The 17168-nt window shown below is 39.8% G+C and overlaps 1 protein-coding gene across 2 annotated transcripts; it reads right to left on the reverse strand.

The window, feature by feature from the left end:
- Nucleotides 1–245: 245 nt before the first annotated feature.
- Nucleotides 246–4546, reverse strand: LOC148999229 (putative inactive receptor kinase At4g23740). Of its 2 annotated transcripts, XM_089141362.1 has the most exons (5): nucleotides 2985–3180; nucleotides 1422–1466; nucleotides 1195–1309; nucleotides 627–1062; nucleotides 246–522 (listed from the first exon to the last, which is right to left on the reverse strand). In XM_089141362.1, the coding sequence occupies exons 1-5, from the start codon at nucleotides 3084–3086 to the stop codon at nucleotides 510–512; spliced, it is 711 nt and encodes a 236-aa protein (XP_088997488.1). In that variant the 5' UTR covers nucleotides 3087–3180; the 3' UTR covers nucleotides 246–509. The 2 variants fall into 2 exon arrangements, with proteins under 2 accessions (XP_088997488.1, XP_088997487.1); XM_089141361.1 differs by lacking the exons at nucleotides 246–522; nucleotides 627–1062 and having other exon boundaries at nucleotides 1271–1309; nucleotides 2985–4546.
- Between the last annotated feature and the right edge of the window lie 12622 nt (nucleotides 4547–17168).

Consider the following 17168-nt stretch of genomic DNA (forward strand, 5'->3'; position numbering starts at 1 on the left):
CTATAACATTCATTTTTTTCCTGGCGTTTTTATAAATGCCGTTATTAGAGTTTTTTTTTTGCGGCGTTTTGGAAATGCCGTAGTAGACATAAGAGTTTAACTTTATTACCATCATTTTTAATAAATGCCATCATATGCTACTTATCCTGGTGTTTTTAATAAACGCCGTCATATGTTACCTATGTCGACGTTTGAAAAACGCCGGGATAATTTTTTTAATTAAAAAAAAATTGGTTCCAAAAAGCCAAATTCAATTTTACAAATGAAGATCCAATTCCATCAATCCAAATTCAATTTTACAAATGAAGTACACTATTTAACAGGAAAGCTCTACTTTATCCCTACTTTACAATTTTCATTTTTATACTTGCTCTCCAGTGAGCTTCTTCACCATAGATAATATCAACTCCATATCATCACTTCTCCTCCAACTTACTCCAAGTGAAGGCACTTTCTTTTCCCTCTCAACAAGACTCTGAGCACTCAAAACAAACTTGATGCCTCTTCAGCTATGCTGATGATCTGACAAATTAACAATAACACAAAACACCAGTAGAATTGGCTGCTAATTAAGGAAGTAATGAAAAGAAAGATTATTGTATTAACTGTTGGCCATAATTAGTTACCTGCTTGTTACTTTGTAGTAGTGCATAGCAATCCAAGAAGGTTGTGTGCTTGTGCTGAAATTCTTTACTGTGATAGCAAAACCACAAAGGTTGTAGTGATACCGATCATCAATCTTGTTGTAGCATTTCTCACAAGAGTAGAACATATCCTTTATAAAGAGCCCACAGTGTTCACATTCTTTCCTTGTTGCTAATATGTAGTAGAGTACAGTTACCTCATTCATATGAAGATATCCATCGCCTTCTTCGTCCAACTCTGCGAAATGTTCAGGCTTGGGCCCTTTGTTCTCCATATTAGGAAGACTATAATTCCATAATTCTGGAAGCAACTCAACCACCAAGGTTAGAATCACCTCTGACTCACAAGGAGCAAAAAAGTTTCTTGGGACTGCAGTTTCAACAAATGACAGAATATGGTTGCATTCTTGATCAGCTTCTGCAAAAACCAATTGAAAAGAAAGATTGGTCACGCAAAATCTGTAAAATCTAGGAAATTTATGAATATCAAAGCCTAATTTGTAAACCACAAAATCTGTAAAATCTATGAATATCAAAGCGTAATTTGTACCTAAGGCCTTTGCATTTAAAATGTTAGGACAAGCAGCTGGTGGTGGGGAGTTCTCATTAAGAAATGGTTCTACTTGGTTCGGATCTGACCAAATTGGGTATCCTTTAATTTTTCCCTGTTAATAAACAAAAAATGTGCTTTTGTACATTAACAACACAACTCATAAAATTACAGTTTAGTTTCATCAAACTTGAGTAGAGTATTCAATTGCTATTCTTGTGAAATACCAGAACATTCAGAGCAGCCAGTGTTGCCATCCCTTCACGAGTCCACTACAAGAACCAAAAAAAGGAGATAAGTTATATTCAAATTGAGCAGCACATAAAGGATTTCACATATAAATCATGTATATCAGTAACGTGATTGTAGAACTATCTTGTCCAAAGTTGAGACGTCATTTGATAATTATATGGCTCAGTTATACAAAAGGAAAGTCTAAGGATGTTCCTAATCTGCTAGGTTTAATGGAAGAACTTTGCAAAAAAAAAAAAAAAATCTTAGTTTGTAACAAATATGCTCGATATTTGCTAATAAGAGTTGCAGGAGGGGAAAATGCTTGCCCTTCTGCCAAAGGTAGGACTATGACAAAAATAAATTGCTTGAGCTTTGGTCAGACCCAATAAAAGTGTTTTACACATTAGATTAGTACACTTTCTCGACTTTGATGAAGACAAACCTTAAAGTATCTTCTATGCTTAAAAGGGATTGAGGACATTGTAGAAACCATGATTTTGGTTCCAAATCTTACTTGAGGTCTTGCTTTAAGTTCTTTCTGCAATTTTACTGGCCTAGCTAATATAATTTTTTTCTTTTCTTTTCTCTTTTTTTAGGTGTATGCCTAGATGACACTAGCAACCTAAATTCCCAGATGTTTTCATTTCTTTCTAGTAGAGAGGAAGGGTCAGGAGAGTGATTCACCTGTCAACAGCATTTCTATAGCAAATGGAGCAGTGTCTGGTGCAGGACAACCTTAAGCAGGGAAGAAGCAGAAAGAAATAGAGTAAGATCGACAGTATATCATTTCACCTCTGTTCAAGCTTCACCTACTTTGACTGAGAACAACCAAAGGTTGGTCATGTAAACATTTGGATCAAAAGTCTAGAAGACTGGACATGACAATCATCCATGTAAGATATCTCCTATTCATCCACCTACAAGCACAATCGATAATAATCACGCAAATTTTCTATTACCGTACAGTCTATGACAACCACTAACACCTAGAAGGCACCTATCAGCTTGGGTTTCAGCAAATGCTGGAGGGTACCCATCATGTTAAGTATGGATCAGGCATATCCAAATTATTCACCTTGAAGAGACTCTCTGCACAGTTTGTCTAAATGTCAACAGCAAACTTGGGGAATATTCTGATGTCAACTACATGCTCGAATAACCAACTTAGGGATTCTATAAAGAGGAAAAACCATATATTTATCATGAAAAATGAAAACGAACTAAACAATTATTAGGATTTCACGTTACAGATTGGAGCTAAACCTCGACACAAGCATTTTAGATAAAGATAACTCTATAAAAGATAATATACTAGTTCAAATCAATCCTCATTTCAGCCATCTGCTACAAATGTCGACAAACAAAAGAATTTCTTCTATCAATACCTATAAAAGTTGAACCTCAATAACCGGAAAACTAAAGTTAGGACACCATGAAAATAAAGGTGAAGATAGAACTCAATGTCCAATACCAGTGCATGCAGCCAGATATCTATTTACTTGAGGAACTGAAAGAAAAAATTGAAAGCCATGAGGATAATTAGCAAAGCAGCATACCGTGTAACATGGCAGAGACGCTCCCCTGATGGTAGTAGTCATAGACCATGAGTTTCTCTTCCTTGGAATAGTAATAGGCCCTGATGTCAACCACATTCTCATGCTTAATACTCCCAACCAAGTCCATCTGCTGCTCAAACTCCCGCTTCCCTACAGTAACCTCCTTCAACCTCTTCACGACCACTGTGGTTGCATCTTCCAGAGTCGCCTTATATGCTGTACCGAACGTTCCTTTCCCAAGCACCTCAGCAGAAGCCCTCAACAAATCCTCCAGGTCAAATGCATAATCACAACCCTCGAAGAAAACCAATCTGTTATTTCCATCATGGCTACCTGGAGCCATTTTTTTTGGTGAACTTGTGCCCTTCTGTACCTTCCCAGCAAAACTATTCTCCCTTTTCCTTTGCGAGCAGCAAACAATTAGTACAAAAGCAAAAATCAGAAACCCCAAAACGCATCCACCTACTATAATACCAAGTAACGCGGATTCACTTAGCTTAGAACTACTTGGAGAAGATTGAGGAGAAGGAGGTGCACCAACAGGGAGAAGGGGAGTATTTGTGAAAGAGATATTGTTGCCCAGAAAAGCCGAATTGGGAAACCTCCGAAGAGACATTGGGACATTTCCAGTCAGACTATTGTTCGCAAGGTCTAATTGTTGCAGACAGGGGAGATTTAGAGCAGGGATTTCACCAGAAAGCGAGTTATTTGCGAGATCTAGAGCAGTGAACTGAGTCAAATTCGAAATAGAATAAGGTATAATGCCGTTGAAGGCGTTGTGGGAGAGATTAAGGATAGTAAGATTTTTCCAAGCTGAGAAATCTGAGGGCAAAGGACCCGAGAAGTGGTTGAACTGAAGATACAGGAATGATAGCTTTGTGAGGTTGTAGAAATCTGGAGAGAAGGGGCCAGAGAACGCGTTGGATCTGAGGCTTAAGGTTTGAAGCGCCGTAAGGCGACTGAGAGTGTTAGGCGGAATCCGACCTTGAAATCCAACTCCAGGCAATCGAAGAGCTATAACTCGAGAGTTATCAGGACTGCAAGTCACTCCGATCCAATCGCTGCAAACAGGTAAGTTAACATTCCAGTTGAGGCTCCGAGAGTGCGGACAGTTGTGGATGAAATCCAGAAAAGCTCGTTTATCCTCATCCAGACTGGGTGCTGCGTTAGAAAGAAGCGACACAAACAAGAAAATTACAGAGAAAATGAACACGGCGTCCATTTCCTCTGTCGGAGTTAAGGATTGAGTAACCTAAGCAAAGAGCCCCGTCAAAGAACGAGCTGGTTCTTTGAAACTTGGCCAAGATTCAAGTGACTTCCCCGCACAAGTAAGTAGTCTCAGACGAAAAAGAAGAAAATGCAGAAACAATCAAACCTTTAGAGTTGTTAGGCTTTTGATTTTGAAATGAAACAAGCTTCTCCAAGATGCCAAGATGCGATCAACGAAGCGAGTTCATTCTCAACATGAGCAACTGATTTCAATCAACGGAAGTGAGTTCGTTCTCAAGAGGGCTTGCTGTTCTTCTCCAGATTTTCAGAGCTCCAAATCGTAAAATGAGTTGGGCGAGGTGAAAGCCATGGGTTTTGGGTATTTTCAAAACATTTTGAAAAGCAAAATTGAACCGCTGATTTTGGTTTTGAATTCGTATATACGTATTTTGTATTTTGTATTTTTAAAACGTATTAACCAAACTTGCATGAAATACCAATACTTCAGTTACATAAACCACTCGAACCGCTGGTTTGTCACTGGATCGAACTGTCAGCAAAAAACAAGGAATAAAGGTGGGTTTTGAATATTTTAATGAGAAGATGAATCTAGCCGTCCGATTAGATCGGACGGCCGGCTTGACGGTCCTGCACATTAATTACGCAGGACCTCAGCAAAATTGGGAAGGAAGCGAATCTAGTTTGGTTCGAAATCGAAGTCTTCGAACAAAACAAAACGTTGGTCCCTTGAAAAGATCTAAATGGCATTTTAGCAATTTAGCAAGGGCTGAGGAAGGATATAGTTGGTACTTTCATTTTGAATTACCTTCTCCAGTGGCGAGTTCATTCCACATGGCACGATCGATCACGAGGTTCGTTCTCAAAGGGCCTGCTCAGTTTTAGCTCCAAATCGTAATGAGTTGGGCGGGTGAAAGCCGGGGGGCCTTTTGCGAAGCAAAAAGTTACACTAGATTTCGATTTGGATGGGACCGTTTTTTGTGTTTTGTTTTTTTAAAAAAACAAACCCAACCATGAAATACCAAGACTTCTGACAATCCACCGACCGCGGGCCTTAGACTCAGGAACAAAGGTGGGTGAATCCGAGGGGCAAGGACGAAGGGTGCGGTCGGGAATGTAGCTTTGTGAGGTGTAGAACTTGGAAGGCTTAAGTTGAAGCGCCATTCGGAGTGTTAGGCGGAATCCGACCTTGAAATCGACTCCCAATCGAGGCTATAACTCGAGAGTTTTGCGCCCCCCCTTAACACTCTTTAAATGAAGAGGGGAAAAAAAAGCCGACCTCATCGTGTCGGAGAGTGCACATTCATGTAAATAGTTAAATCTATGGATTCATATTTCATAATATTAACTCTTAGAGTTGTTGGCTTTTTTGTATCGAGGTTCATTCTCCATGAGCAACGTTTCAATCAACGGGGAGTTCGTTCTCAGAGGGCTTCCTATTCTTCTCGATTACATCGTCAAATGGTGCTTTGTCCTCCACAAGGGTCGAACCCATGACCTCACTGAGATGTATGGATCTTACCATTCTACCAACCCTGCATTGACATAATAGTAACTATTTGGTTAACCTGAATCCCTATAATGAAATCTGTGAATTCATTTTGAAAACTATTTGGTCGACCTGATTTTTATAAATGCATAAATATTTAGCGCTTTTACAAGCCCTAAGCAAATTACACTGCACTCATTTTATTTGTGGTGCAACTAGTACCCGTCTTTTACCAAAAAAAAAAAAAAAAAACTAGTACCCGTCTATTATTGACTTATAAATTACATGGAACTCACATTTATAATTACAAATTATCTAGAGTTAAATTTGTTGTATAAATAAATTATAAAATTATACAAAATTCCTTACTTTTATTTAAATTATTTAAAATTCAAATTATGAATCCCTTCATATCATGCTTCCACATCACTAGCTCCTCAGAAATGAGGTAGAGAAGAGCTGAATCTCCTCGATACTTTGAAAAATGAACAATCTGTTGGAAAATCATCAACGATGACAAAAATTCAATCTAAAATAAATTGGGAAGATGTGCTTCAGTGATGAACTCAGTAGATGAAAGGGCTGATATTTTGATATTTTTTACCCTTCCATACTACTTGGGGCGTTCAGAGTTCATGAGTATGATCAACATGCCTTACAAACACCTCTTCCCAATGTATATGCGCTTTTGGCCTCACTGCATTTGGGTTCAAGTCAGTTCACAAAAAGTAACATCGCTCACACTTCCATTGGTTTTGATGAGATTTTAGTAAGCAAGTTGGCAGAGATCTCGCAGTCTTGTTCTTTTTTATTTTTTTGGTAATCCAAACTTCATTCAGAAACTGAGCAGGGACAACAACACAAGGCCTCAGCCTTACATATATTTGAGAGCCAAGGAGTGGAATGTGGCCAGTCAATCCTCCCTGCTGAGATGACTGCCCTCCTGGCTAAGGAATGAGCTATGAGTCTTGTTCAAGTGTTAATGATCTTAGAAAATGGCAGCATGTGCATGCTTAGATAAATTCGTGAACTTTACATCTTACAATTGGAATTCCATGAACGACGTAGAATAACAGGTTAAAGGGAAGGTTTAATGTCACACTGAGATAGCTGAAAGAGGAGATGATGTTACTATGCGATGCTATTTTGAAAGGATTCAAATACAAAATTCTGGGGTATTTTGGTCATTTTACCAACAAACTCAACACTTTTCAAATGGTATTAGTTACTATGAAACATGGACATAACTTATTTCATTAAGGGGATGCAACATTAATTAATGTATATATATACTAAGAAGACCCACATGTAAAAAACTCTATATTCTATTATAAAAAATTGTTCAATCTTGTATTGTGAAAGAAGAGAACGAACTAACTGCAAAGTGGGTTGGGAGAATATGTTCTACAGATTTTTAGGAGAAACAAAAACATGGTAAAAACAAGGTTTGACAAGTCGCCAAATTTTGGCGTGTCATGGTTGTCTACACCATTGACATAGTGCAATGTTGGCGACAAAATTTTGGCAAAGTGTCAGTGAAAAATCGAGGTTTTGAGGGGAATTTAAGGTCATTTTGATATGAATTTTATTGTATAGTCTAATTTGAAGCCAACAAACATAATGAGAGCGCTATTATGGCCTAAAACATCAATTAAACTAATGTTCCTAATCAGCATATGTCAAGCTGTATGCAAGCGAAACTGAAAGTCTAGAAAACTTATATAAACCAATGTAAACATGCAAAAAGAACACAAATATATAACTAGTAAATAAAAATACTAAAAGATACAACGCTACTACATAAGTATATAAACGTAAACAAGTACATAGAGTCATCCTGTTGAATATGGCTCATGTTTTATATTATATTGTTGACAAACACGGATCTAATGTACCTAGGTGTAAGGGTGTCAACTATGTACCGAAATAGTATAACCGTACTGAACTGCGTTGCCTAATACCAAACCATACCGGATTGTTAAGGAACTGATCGAAACCGAATTTTGAAATTCGGTATGGTACGATACCGGTTTCAGTTGTAAAAACCGACGGTACATACCAGAACCTTACCGGATTTCTGTACCGCGGTATGTACCGAAATTTAGGGTTAAATTGTAATTCAGGGTAAAGCTCATGTTTGCCTATTTGCTATTTCCCAATCCGCTCAAGTCTCGACATCGACAGCGGACAGCATCACTCTCAATATCTCTGATTCTCTCATCGTCTTTGTCTCACTCTCAATCTCTGATTCTCTCATCGTCTTCGTCTCATTCTCATCCTGAATCGGTGAATCTCTGATATTCTCTAGAATCTCTACCAGCAAGGCAGCAAGATATAGCAGAAACCTCTCATCTCAATGTCTCATCTGTGAATCTCTCATCGTCTTCTTCTCACAATAGAGCAGAGCTGCTAGCTGCAGAGCCGCAGAGGTACCAAAGTGGCAAATCCAAAGCCAAAGGGCGACTAAAGGAATAGAGATTAGGAAGTCAGAGACTAGAGAGATCGAGACGAATACCTGGGTAACAGACTAACAAACAGGGTAAGCCGTAAGTGGTTTCTTTTTTCCTCAATTTATTAGCAGCACCCTGATTTGAGTTGTTTTCTTTGTTTTATGAATCATACGAGTAGACTGAGCAGTACCTGCGATTCTTTCCTGTGCTACTTTACTCGGTTATTGCTTCTTCAATGGATCATTTTTGCTACTGTTACGAGTTACGACTTCACTTTTATGTAGCATGTAATATGTATTTCTTTTTCACTTTGGTGTTAACTGTGGTTGGTTCTTGGATTCTACGATTTTTCGCTTTACTTTGTATTTGTGTCTTGTCTTTCATAGTTCGAGCAATGCCTGATAGTCCAGTCCTTTTTCTTTTGATTAAAATTTAACTGAGTGTTAAAAATCTGTGTCTGCTTTGTCTTGCCGGTAGTTTCTAGTTTCAAGGTTTTCAGTTTGCAAGATATGATGGCTGGCGATCGGCCTCAGCACCCAACGGTCCTTCAAAAGGTTACTGACCAGTGATGTGCCAACACACCATGGTGCCTTTGATAGACCAGCTCTTTCTGAAAGGTGTTGTTCATACGGGAACTCCTGCAATTCAAATTTGCAGTCCCTAGTAACACAGGGATGCAACATGAAGATTAATCTATCCGTGGTTTCCTAAGCTACTTCACCAATATCTGTTCAAGCCCCCCAGGAGAAAAGCTCCACCAAAATTGCTTTTCAGTGATGGGCTTTTAGTCTGAACTCTGACGTTGAAGACTTCCATGTATTTAAGCTAAAGCAGTGAATGTGACAGATTTAATAAGTTGCTGGATACATCTTCTTTAGTAAACCAGGTATTTTTATTTTATTGAATGGATGTAGAGATGTAGTTCTCCGTGGTGAGTCTGGTGACTCAATAATTTACTTCTTAATGGTTATTTTGATTGGTGCATTAAACTGATTTTGTATCAAAACCTTACCGGACCGCACTAGAAACCATATTTAAACCGTTTTTTCATACCAATTTTGTACCGAAATCGTATCGGACCCTTTTTGCAAATACCGAAACCGTACCATACCGTTTAAATTTGGTACGATACGGTTATGGTTTTTGGTATTCAAAGTTGGTACCGTACCAAATTACTGAAATCTGTACCGATTGACACCTTTACCTAGGCGGAGAGAAGCTGTAGGAAGATTTGGAGAAGAGAGAGAAAATAAAAAAATGAATATTACCCAAAAGTTAGTGATATATCGAAAACCCTTATAAATGAAAAAGAACTTATTAAATAGCTTTCATTTCTGTCTTGAAATTGCCTGATTGTGACTGTTGTATTTCAACCTTCGAGAGTCAATCTTGTCGAACTTTATTATTGGTTTTCCAACATGATATCAATTATGGGAGAATTTTTCTAAGTGTTAGAATGATTCATTCGGTGTTACCCGAAGCCTTTTTCCTAGAAAACTCCCTGAATTATCAGGTGTTCGAAGGACTCATTCGGTGTTACTCGAAGCCATTTATCTACAAAACCTTGAATTTTGCAGGCGTTCGAAGGACCCATTCGGTGTTACCCGAAGCCTTTTACCTACAAAACTCCTTGAGTTTTGCAGGTGTTCGAAGGACCCATTTGATGTTACTCGAAGCCTTTTACCTACAAAACTCCTTGAGTTTTGCAGGTGTTCGAAGGACCCATTCGGTGTTACTCGAAGCCTTTTACCTACAAAACTCCTTGAGTTTTGTAGGTGTTCGAAGGACCCATTCGGTGTTACCCGAAGCCTTTTACCTACAAAACTCCTTGAGTTTTGTAGGCTTTCTAAGGTTTTGTTCGGTATTGACCGATGCCCTTGACCTTAAAAAATTCCTTAGAATTTTTTTGAGGCGTTCAAAGGTCCCATTCGGTTTTACCCGATGCCTTAGACCTAGAAAACTACTTAGAATTTTTCTAGGCTTTCGAAGGTCTCATTCAGTGCTACCCGAAGCCTTAGACCTGAAAATTCCTGGAAATTTTTGAGGCGTTCGAAGGACTCATTCGGTGTTACTCGAAGCCTTTTGACTCTAGATATCATTCCTTATGTTGTGTTGCCTCCAATCAAAAAATTTGGTAGTTAAATTCCAGAATTTGCATTGAATAACTTCCAATTTTTTACATTGAATAAATTTGGATCAGCTTAGGAAAATACTTCTTCAAATGTTTTGCGTTCCACGATCGGTCAAGCTCACGTTCTGTTGCCAAATGCTTCAATTTATAAGCTCCCGAACCTACTTGCTCTATAATCATGTATGGTCCTTCCCATGCGGGGTCCAACTTTCTTTGGTGGTGCGGGTCTGACGCTAAAGTGTTCCTTAGAACCAAATCTCCTGCTCGGAATTGTCAATGCTTTACTCGAGCATTATAATGAGACGCTATTCTTCGATGGTATTGCTGAGCTTCGAGAGACTGCCTTTTCTCAAACTTCATCTAATAATTCGAGGCTATCTAGCAGGCCTTGTTTATTCACCTTTTCTTCAAACTCCCTCTCCCGAAGGGTTCCTGCCATTACCTCGAATGGTGCTAATGCTTCTGAACCTTACGTCAATTTGAATGGAGTCTCTCCCGTGGGTGTCCGAACAGTAGTTTAGTATGCCCAGAGAACATTTGGTAATTCTTCCGCCCATAAGGTCTTATTGGCTTCGAGCCTTTTATTGATTCCGTCGAGCAAAGTCCAGTTCGTCACCTCCACTTGGCCATTACTCTGAGGATACGCTACTGACGATATCCAGTGCTCAATCATGTAAGTGTTGCAGAAGAGTTCGAACTGGGGATTATCAAATTGCGTTCCGTGATTGGTGACAAGTACTTTTGGTATCCCGAACCTGTGGATGATTGATTCCAGCATGAATTTGTCCATCTTTTTTCTTTGATTGTGGCCAAAGGAGCTGCTTCTATCCACTTGGTGAAGTAATTGATTGCAACTATTAGGAATTCTCTTCCTCCTGATGCTTTCGGGAATTTTCCCACTAAGTAGATTCCCCACATTGAGAACGGAATTGGGTTAAGAATTGATGTTAACATCGTTGCAGGTAGCTTTGGCACGTTCGAATGTACTTGACACTGATTACAGAACTGAACGTATCTTATGGCATCTTCTTGTATCTTGGGCCAATATAACCCGTGTCGAAGGATCTTATGTGCTAACGCTCGACCACACATATGTGCTCTGTAAATTCCTTCGTGAACCTCTGCCAAGGCATTTTTGGCTCCTTCTAGTCCAACACATCTAAGTAGTGGTCCAGCAAAGGACCTTCGGTACAGCCTCCCATTCTGAATGGTATATATTGCCGCCCAAACTCTAACGGACCGAGCTTCTTTTGGATCCTCGGGGAGCTTGTTATCTCGAATATACTCCATGATCGGGTCCATCCAACATCTTTTACTTTCTATATAGGATACCTCGTCCGTTTGAGCACTCGGGAAACTCAATTTCCTCGATGTAGACCAATGGTCCCAGGGTTTTTTCCTTAGTATTGGCCAACTTTGAAAGTTCATCCGCTATAGTATTCTCCTTCCTAGGTATCTGACATACCTTAACATCTCGGAACTCTTTTCTAAGAGTTCGAATTGGCTCTTGGTACTTTTGTAATCATGGCTCTTTTATTCCGTACTTGCCTTCTGTGAAATCCAGCCCAAACCTAGCTAGGACACCCTATCTATTTTGGGTGAAGAAAGACTTGTTTAATGTTAGACCTTGATGTTGGACCTTGATTTCAGTATTACTATCTTTGAAAGTCTTAGGAAGTCATGTTGGACCTTTCCCTTAGGGTAGATCCAATGTCCCGAAGTGAAGGAAGAAGTCTCTTTGGATATTGATGATGGTGCTCCATACTTGGATGCATTGTCAGTGTTTGTTAAGAAACTGCACCTTGAATAAGGGGAGTTTAGTTGATGGACCTAAGGTACTCCCGGACATGATTCGAAGGTAATTCTCTAACCTAGACTTGTTGATTGAGTTGTAGGAGAAAGCCCAAGTGAATTCGAGTTGATCTGGCCCTCCAATTCCCTCCCCCAAGTTGCTGTTCTTGCTTGGTCGACTGAGTCAGTCAACCAAGTCAGTCGACCAAGCAGTCTGCCAAGCTGATTTTAAGCCCGAGAATTTTGGGTTCTACTTAAGGGGACTTCGTGGCTTAAACCCTATTCTATTGCTGGGACTCTCTTGGAATGTGGAGAGACTCCTCTTAGGTCTCCCCTTGGCTTGGGTGAAGAACTCCTACAAGGTTCTTAAATTCTCTTCTCTAATTTCATCTTCAAGGTAAGAAATCTGTTGCTCTCCCTCTAGTTCACTCTTTTTTGATCTTGTTCTTGCTACTGAGGCTATGAGGTAGGTGCTGCAACCTTGCAACCACCTCTTATATTGCCTCTTTACATTGTATAAACCCCCTTTCATTCCATTAATGCTATGCACCTCATATTAATTCTTAACCTTGTCTTTCTTATGATTTTCTTTCATGAGAACACGAGTTCCTTCCCCAATCTGATTTTCATTAGCAAATATGTTTGATTATATGTTAGTAATCATTCCTAATCTATTGCTTATCATTCTCTTGATTGAACCCCTGATTTCCCTTTGCAATTACAATTGTTTTCATTGAAGAACATGATTTTATAAATGTTGAAATTAGGTTTCAAATTGGGGATTCTTAATTGGACCATTGATTGATGTTAAATCCTTGCTAGATAGTGTCCATTTACTGTTCCTAACATTCCCTCCAAATTTCGGAGTGATCCGAGTCCCAAAAGATAGGTTTCGGATCAAAATTCAGATTTCAGCCCCGTTACTGTTCACTTGGTCGACTGCTTAGTTGACTGAGTCAGTCAACCAAGCCAGTCAACCAGCTGAATATGATTTTTTACGCTTTGTCCGTTTTGATCCATTTGACCTCCTATTTGCTTGATTTTTCTTCTGATATTGCACCTATGTTGTCTAGGGTTCAAGTACTAACCTTGGGACCATTCTCCTTGATATCCGGACCATCTTCAAGTTGAGTTAAGGTAAGGAATGTTATTACCATAATCTTGCTTCTATGTTGGAAACTTTGTAGATTCACCTTCTTTATCATATTTCCTACATTATATGACTACTGTAAGTACTGCAAGTACAGTAGTGCCATGCTTATATATTCTTTTGTTATCATGATTATTCATTCTTTGTTAATTACATATGTGATTGATCATGTTATGATATGTATCTTTCTATATGATGAAATATCAATTGTGTGTGATATGATGGAATTGGGAATGGGGAATGTCCTATTGACATTTTTGTCCTTGGACATCAGAGGGAATAGTATGGGATGTTTCGGATGGTACCCATTGACGCTTTCCCGGATTATTGGATGTCATACATAGGACTTGTCTACTGGTGTTGTCTAGGATGTCCTTGTTGTATCAGACCCGAATTGGAAGGGCATTGAGATCGAATGACCCATGGTATTAATGTGGATTTGTGGGCTCTCAAGACCGGTAACCAACCCGTGAGAGGACATAGATCACATTGCGGATACTTGATAGAGGCCATTTATTGGTAGGGTTGTAAATAGCTAGACTTGGGCTCACGGACGCTCAAGACCGGTAACCAACCCGTGAGAGGACGTGAGAGCTTCCCGTTTATTATTTGTGGATGACCAATAGGGTTGATGAGTCCGTAGTTAGGGACTATGCCGACTCTAGTGTGAAGGATACCAGAAAGGATGGCCAAGGGCGAGGAATGGAAGTATCCTGGATCGACTTGATACGACTGAGTAGATGACTTGCATTGGGTTAGGCTTTACTGTGACATGCACCAAAATACTTATACCAAATGGTGATGTGAGAGAGCGGTGACTTAAACCCCAGCCATGGATTGTCTCGAGGGATGTAGGACCCATTGCCTACCGGAGCCGAGTGACCAGACCTACCCAAGAAAAGTATGGTGCTATGACTTAAAGCATGTCTTCCATAGAGACAAGCATACATAGAGTTAGAATCATATTTGCATCATCTATTTCATATCATCTTGCATCATCTTATGCTTTGGATCATGTGATTTATGTATTATGGAATAACTTGCCTTGCTGAGTTCTTTTGAACTCACTCCTTTTTGCAACATCTTTTGTTATATTCTACTGCAGGTACTACTACTGTTGATTATGATGGTCAACACTATGAAGACCAAGTTGACGACTCATACACTATTGGTTATGGTGACTACGTTGGTGAAGACTATCAGTACAAGATTGATACTTATCAGGAGCAGTTAGGCTTTTGCCCTTGTGTGCCAGCTATGGGATATCGTCCCATTCTCTTTTTGAAATTTTATTTGATTCGTTGAAACCATAGGTTAGTTGTTCCCTTTTTACTTTGGGAACCAGTTGTAACCTTTATTTTTTTTTATTCGATCTACTTTCCGTTGTTGTTGTAGAATGGGTTTTTCCCTTCATTTTGCACTTTGACTATTTATTCTATTGGTATCATTTCCGCACTCTGATGTTCTTTGTGATCCTTCTGAGATCCTTTCTTGACTTTCATTATTAAATTACTTGAATACAAAGATTTGTTCTTGCTTTTGATTATATTATTGTGCTAAGTGGATATGATCGTTCTTAAACTTGATCTTTTGGGCTGTGGATCACTCTCCCAAGTAATCCAGATATGGTATAGGTTGGGTGGATTTTGTGGGATGTGACACCTTCTACTTGGTTGACTATGAGTTGAGAATCACTATATATAGTTAATTCTGCTACTGCTAGAGCTTTAGCGAGTCGAAGCCCTGTAATGAAAGCCTCGTATTCTGCTTCGTTGTTACTGGCCTCGAATTCGAATCTCAAAGCATATCAAATAAGAAATCCCCCTGGACTCTTTAATAAGACGCCTACTCCCGATCCGTATTTGTTGCTAGAACCGTCAACATAGATATGCCACATGTTCGAGAGTGTTGGTTGGTTTTCTTCCTCGATTGGGGTTGTTGACTCTACTATGAAGTTAGCCAAGGCCTGTGCTTTAATAGCGGTCCAAGGTTTGAAGTCCACCTGGAATTCTCCCAGCTCTACCGACCATGCCACCATTCTTCCAGATAAATCTGGTTTAAATAAAACCTTTTTGAGAGGGAAATTAGTCAATACCTCAATCACATAAGCTTGGAAGTATGGTCTTAGTTTTCGGGCCACTATCATAAGCACCAGAGCCTGCTTCTCGATCACCAAATATCTTGTTTCTGCGTCCAAGAGTACGTGACTGACATAATATATAGGCCACTGCTTCTTTTCCTTTTCCCGAATGAGATCTGTGCTTACAGCCGATTGTGAAGTTGCTAGATACACTTGTAAAATTTCTCCCTTTTCAAGTCTAGAGAGCAAAGGTGGCTGCCCGAGCCTGGTTTTTAGTTCCTCGAATGCCATTTGACATTCGTCTGTCCACCTAGCCTCTTTACTTCCCCTTAAATCTTTTAGGGCTTTAAAGAAAGGTAAGCACTTTTCTCCCGACTGTGAAATGAATCGGGTTAGAGCTGCTATTTGTCCCGTTAGGCATTGCACATCCCGAACAGTCTTTGGAAACTCCATGTTGATCAGGGTTTGTATCTTAACAGGGTTTGCCTCGATTCCTCTTTGGGAAACCATAAACCCTAGGAATTTTCCCGAAGATACTCCGAAGGCGCATTTCTCCGGGTTCAGCTTCATTTGGCATTTTCTTAAAATAGAAAATACTTCCCTAAGATCTGCAATGTGTCCTGCCCTTTGGAGACCTTTTACCAGCATATCATCTATGTACGCATCCATTTTTTTTTTATTCGATCACTAAAGATCTTGTTCACAACCCTTTGGTATGTAGCCCCCGCATTTTTGAACCCGAATGGCATGACTTTGTAGAAATAACTTTCCCGATCGATCATAAAGGCCGTGAATCTCTCATCTTCCTTATTCATCAGGATTTGATTGTATCCTGAATAGGCATTCATGAAACTCAATGTTTCGTAACCTGCGGTTGCATCGATCAAAAGATCTATTCAGGGGAGCGGATAACAATCATTTGGGCACACCTTATTAAGATTTGTGTAATCAGTACACATTCTCCATTTCCCGTTCAACTTTTTCACCATCACAACGTTAGCCAGCCATGTTGGGCACTCAATGGCTTCAATGAAGCCCGAGCTCTTCAATTTCTCAATTTCTCAACTTCTCCCCTGATTGCCTCGTGATTTTCAATCGAGAAGTTTCGTCTTTTCTAAATTACTGGCTTGACGTTTGAGTTGATCCAAAACTTATGTTCGGCTACCGTCCGATTGATACCTGGCATATCGTCGGCTGACCAAGCAAACACATCTATGCTTTCCCGAAGGAACACCTTTAATTCTTCCTTAAAGCTTTCTTGTTGCTCAAACCCGATATGAGTAGATTTTGCTTCGTCTCCCAGCTTCAACAAGATTTGTTCTAACTTTTCCATGGGTTCGGGTCTTTGCATGGTGTCTTCATCCCTATCGTCTCTTACCTCGATTGGTAAGGCAGTGGCTTTTTCAGGTCCAACCTTATCTTTGAGATAGGCTACGTAACACTATCGGGAGAGCCTCTGATCCGATGTTACTTGACCAATTCCCTTTCTATTGGGAACTTTATCCTCATATGCCTAGGTGAAACTATCGCTCCTAGCTTTGTTAGTGAAGGCTTGCCAAGGATGACATTGTAAGCAGGGAGGTCCCGAACGACTAGGAAGTTGACTCGAATAGTGGATTCTTTCGGGAAATTCCCCACCGAAAGGTCCAACTGAATCAACCCTTCGGCTACGGCTAATGAACCGGAAATTCCGTAAAGATGAGTGCTTGATGGCTTCATTAGGTCTTGCTCGACCCTTAGCTTCTGATAAGCTTCGTAAGACAAGAGGTCAGCCGAAGATCCCGTGTCAACTAGGACTCTGTGCACCTCTCGTTGCCCAATTTCTACTTTGATCACTATTGCATCATCATGAGGCAGGCATACACC

Source organism: Hakea prostrata, unplaced genomic scaffold (assembly GCF_041222555.1).
Source record: "Hakea prostrata isolate BN-2017 unplaced genomic scaffold, UWA_Hpros_2 contig_22, whole genome shotgun sequence".
In the NCBI taxonomy this organism is placed as follows: domain Eukaryota; kingdom Viridiplantae; phylum Streptophyta; class Magnoliopsida; order Proteales; family Proteaceae; genus Hakea; species Hakea prostrata.